Below are 3,496 nucleotides of genomic sequence, written 5' to 3' on the forward strand. Positions count from 1 at the left end.
ATGTTGCCGAGACCGATGAAAAATTGATCCAAATATCCGTGTGTAGTTGGCACAACTGCCAGTAACGCAATTACACTTATTATGTAAATAGTTTTCATTATTTTATATTCCGAGAACTTTTGATAGCAACCGCTCGATCACTCCAAACTTATGTTTATGAACAACGAGCATCCTACGTTTTCGTTATATACACCTAAATAAGTCTGTCTGCAAACGTTTTTAATTTGGACTACATATCTTATCGACGAGTAGTCAATTTAAAAAAATACCTAGGAATGTTTCTTTGTGGTGTTCACTTAGATACGCCTGTCATCTGTATGTTCTTCAGCTTTTTTGTTTTTTATTGTGTACAGTATATTAATTTGGTTGTGAACTTTGAACATGAAATTGGTGTATCTTTCCAATAAATAAATAAATACATAGTTCAGGAATACGACTAGGATTAAATTAGTTTAAAGCTATCAATACTCGTGTTGTTCAATGAATTTTAGCGTTTTTTTTTAAAGATGTGTATTAATTGATACTTAAATATTAGTCTGTCATTTAAATTAAAAGCCTTGTTAATATTCTTGTGCGATGCGCCTAACGTAATCTTTACTATATCACTAGCATTCGCCAGCGACTCCGTCCGCGTGTAATTTAAAAAAACATATGTAAGTCTAGTCTATGTGCTATTTCAGACTATCCTCTACATCTGTGCCAGATTTCGTAGAGATCCATTCAGCAGTTTTGGCTACAAACCCTAACAGACATCCATCCCTCCACCCATCTGCACTTTCGCATTTATGTTACTAAGATGTCTATATTACGCTAAAAATAATAAATTAAAAATCGTTAGAGTGTGCATTTCAGGAAAATTAAAAAACTGATGTATTCAATTTACTTTTATTTTCAACCACAGAAGTAATACCATACCTCAACATATAATAAAAATAAATAGTTTATTGTCTACGTTTTATGCGGTTTTTTCCAAGTTGACGGCTTTTACATTAACCAGCGGAGGTCAAAGAGTTTAATCACATGTTTAACGAAATATAGACAATTAATACAGCATAAAAATGTAAGCAGTAAGGTCGTGACCACAGAAGAAACAATATAACACAGTAAGAAGACAGCTAACAAACAGACGGGAACGATACAACAAAGAGAATGGTCTACGACAAGGATGTTATATGCCACTTCACAAGTTACTCAGATCAATGCCTGCAGCCGTTCTATCGGGATCATTAACATACGGCTTCATCATCATATAGTTGTTGTTGTTCACGTGTATCTCCTCGGGTCCAGGTTTGCGGTATCTTTGCACCATAGCTTCGTATTGTCGCCGTAAATATTCGTTCTCTTGCTGCAGCCTGTATACATCAGCGTAACTATTATTAGGGTAATCGTTATCACGGTTCTTGTTAAAACCCAACGAAAATCCGAAACCGAATGGTTGGACACCTCTTGCGTTGTTGCCGAGACCGATGAGAAGTTCATCTAAATGTCCCTGTGTAGATTGAACTGCCAGCAAGGCAAGTACACTTATTATGTAAATAGTTTTCATTATTTTTGATATTCCGAATGATCTTGTTAGCGACCGTTCAATCACTTAACACTTATGATTTATGAACAACGAGCGAAAACATTATCTTATATAAGTTTATGAAAGGGTTATCTTTTGGTAAAACCTGAAATGCGTTACGCTATAAGTCCGTCTACAAACTTTTTTAATTGTACCGCGTCTCTTATTAGTAAATGGTCAATTTAACGATAATAGAAACTCATTATAGTTACATAAGGTTTCTTTGTAGAGTTGAGACTTCAAGTATGCGGCTAAGAAATTTATTAGAAAGGGACTTAAATTCGGCCTCCGGCACCACACTCATCAGACGAAACACGGCATTGGTTCCATTTGACGCCTGTCTTCTGTGTGGTCGTGGTATTACTGGGGGCGTGCCGGCCCTGCAGTGCTAACATGTTAATCAAGTGTGCGCACCTTCAAAGGAGCTCATAGGAATCAAATCGCGACTAAACAGTTGTGCGATAGTTTAGTTTCCGGTGTGCGCAAGCTCTCAAGGGGTGTATTGAAAAGACGTTTTTTAAAAACAAAAAAAAAAGTTTATTACGATTTTACTTTTTTTTGGTAAATGCAAAATAATTACCCAGACAAACAACCAAACTTTTTGCTCCATTATTATGGCTTCGATATTTCTATTTTAGTTCAACTTATAAGTAGAAGCGGAATTATTAATAATTAATACAATTAAGACAAATAAATTATTAAAATATAACAATAGCGTAGTTAACAATTTAACACAGAATTTAATTTTTTTGAAGTAATAGAAAAGTGAATTCAAAACGATAGTATAAAACCTAGTTATTTTACTATTAAAAATATTTCCAGATCTCATGAGATATAAATATACGAAAATTAAGTACAATTTTAAAAATATCCATAAATTCTGTGGAAAATCGTAACAACTTAGAATTATTAATAATACAATATTCTTATCCTATTTACATTAAATTTTATTAGTAACTGGCAGTTAAAAGGCACGTAATTCATAGATTCAGTTTGTTTTTTTATACCTAAACAATTTCAGATAATAACTCGAGTATTTCGACTGGTGAAAGGTTATTTGTTTCACTCGTTATTTTAGGCGATAATAGGCAATATGCATATAAACCCAAATTGCACCAAACTTTTTTTAAGTATACTTTATTATTATAAAACATTCCTGTAAAGATTTTTTTTTAATATAATGTGATTTAGTGGCAAAATTTAATCATTAAAAAGTGTCTTTTTTCAAATACCCTCGCTAAGTTCTAAAACGCACACTATTGGTCGAAGCAAGTGGCTTATCTAATATGGCGTCGCTGCGTTGACAATACACAGTTCATTTAAGTTAGTTACACAGAAATTCACTCTAGAAGTATTTTACTATAAACACGATATCAAAAACTTTAAAATAAAAAGATAATGAATAGAATTATTAATTACCACTTATTTGTACCAGGAATAATAAAAATTAATCGACTTTTTGACCTTGAGAAGCTTTGTTGTTTTTTACATCAAAGTGACATCTGAGCGTATGTTATGAATGGAATAAGACGATTGACGTCATTTGTCTATTGACAACTACGGTCGCGTTTTAGTCGCTCGAAAATGGTCGTAATTTTATTTTATTATTTTTCATGGTTGAATATTTTCGCGTCAACTTTTTTTTCTGGTTATTCTATAACAAGTAGAATCGTTTAAAAAAATAAAAAAAACATGCATATTCCCTATTACATGTAATATATCCAGAATAGGTGATTTTTTCCGCGTCGTTAATAAATAATGAAGCAGAATTATGCAATTTTAATTTAAAACCGGTCTGAAAATCTTTCAATTTAAATTATTTTCAGAATTTGTTTTTATGCTTTCTTTTCTAAAAAATTCAAATGGCTCTCCTGAACATTGAACCAAATATCCTTTCACCCATCATATTATTCTTGACGAACGGAGCAACGG

The 3,496-nt window shown here is 32.5% G+C and overlaps 1 protein-coding gene across 1 annotated transcript; it reads right to left on the reverse strand.

The window, feature by feature from the left end:
- Positions 1-976: 976 nt before the first annotated feature.
- LOC106109527 lies at positions 977-1,889 on the reverse strand. Its single transcript, XM_013291061.1, has one exon. It carries the CDS (start codon positions 1,544-1,546, stop codon positions 1,181-1,183), a length of 366 nt encoding a protein of 121 aa, XP_013146515.1. The 5' UTR covers positions 1,547-1,889; the 3' UTR covers positions 977-1,180.
- Between the last annotated feature and the right edge of the window lie 1,607 nt (positions 1,890-3,496).

Source organism: Papilio polytes, unplaced genomic scaffold, assembly GCF_000836215.1.
Source record: "Papilio polytes unplaced genomic scaffold, Ppol_1.0 DF821252.1, whole genome shotgun sequence".
NCBI lineage: Eukaryota > Metazoa > Arthropoda > Insecta > Lepidoptera > Papilionidae > Papilio > Papilio polytes.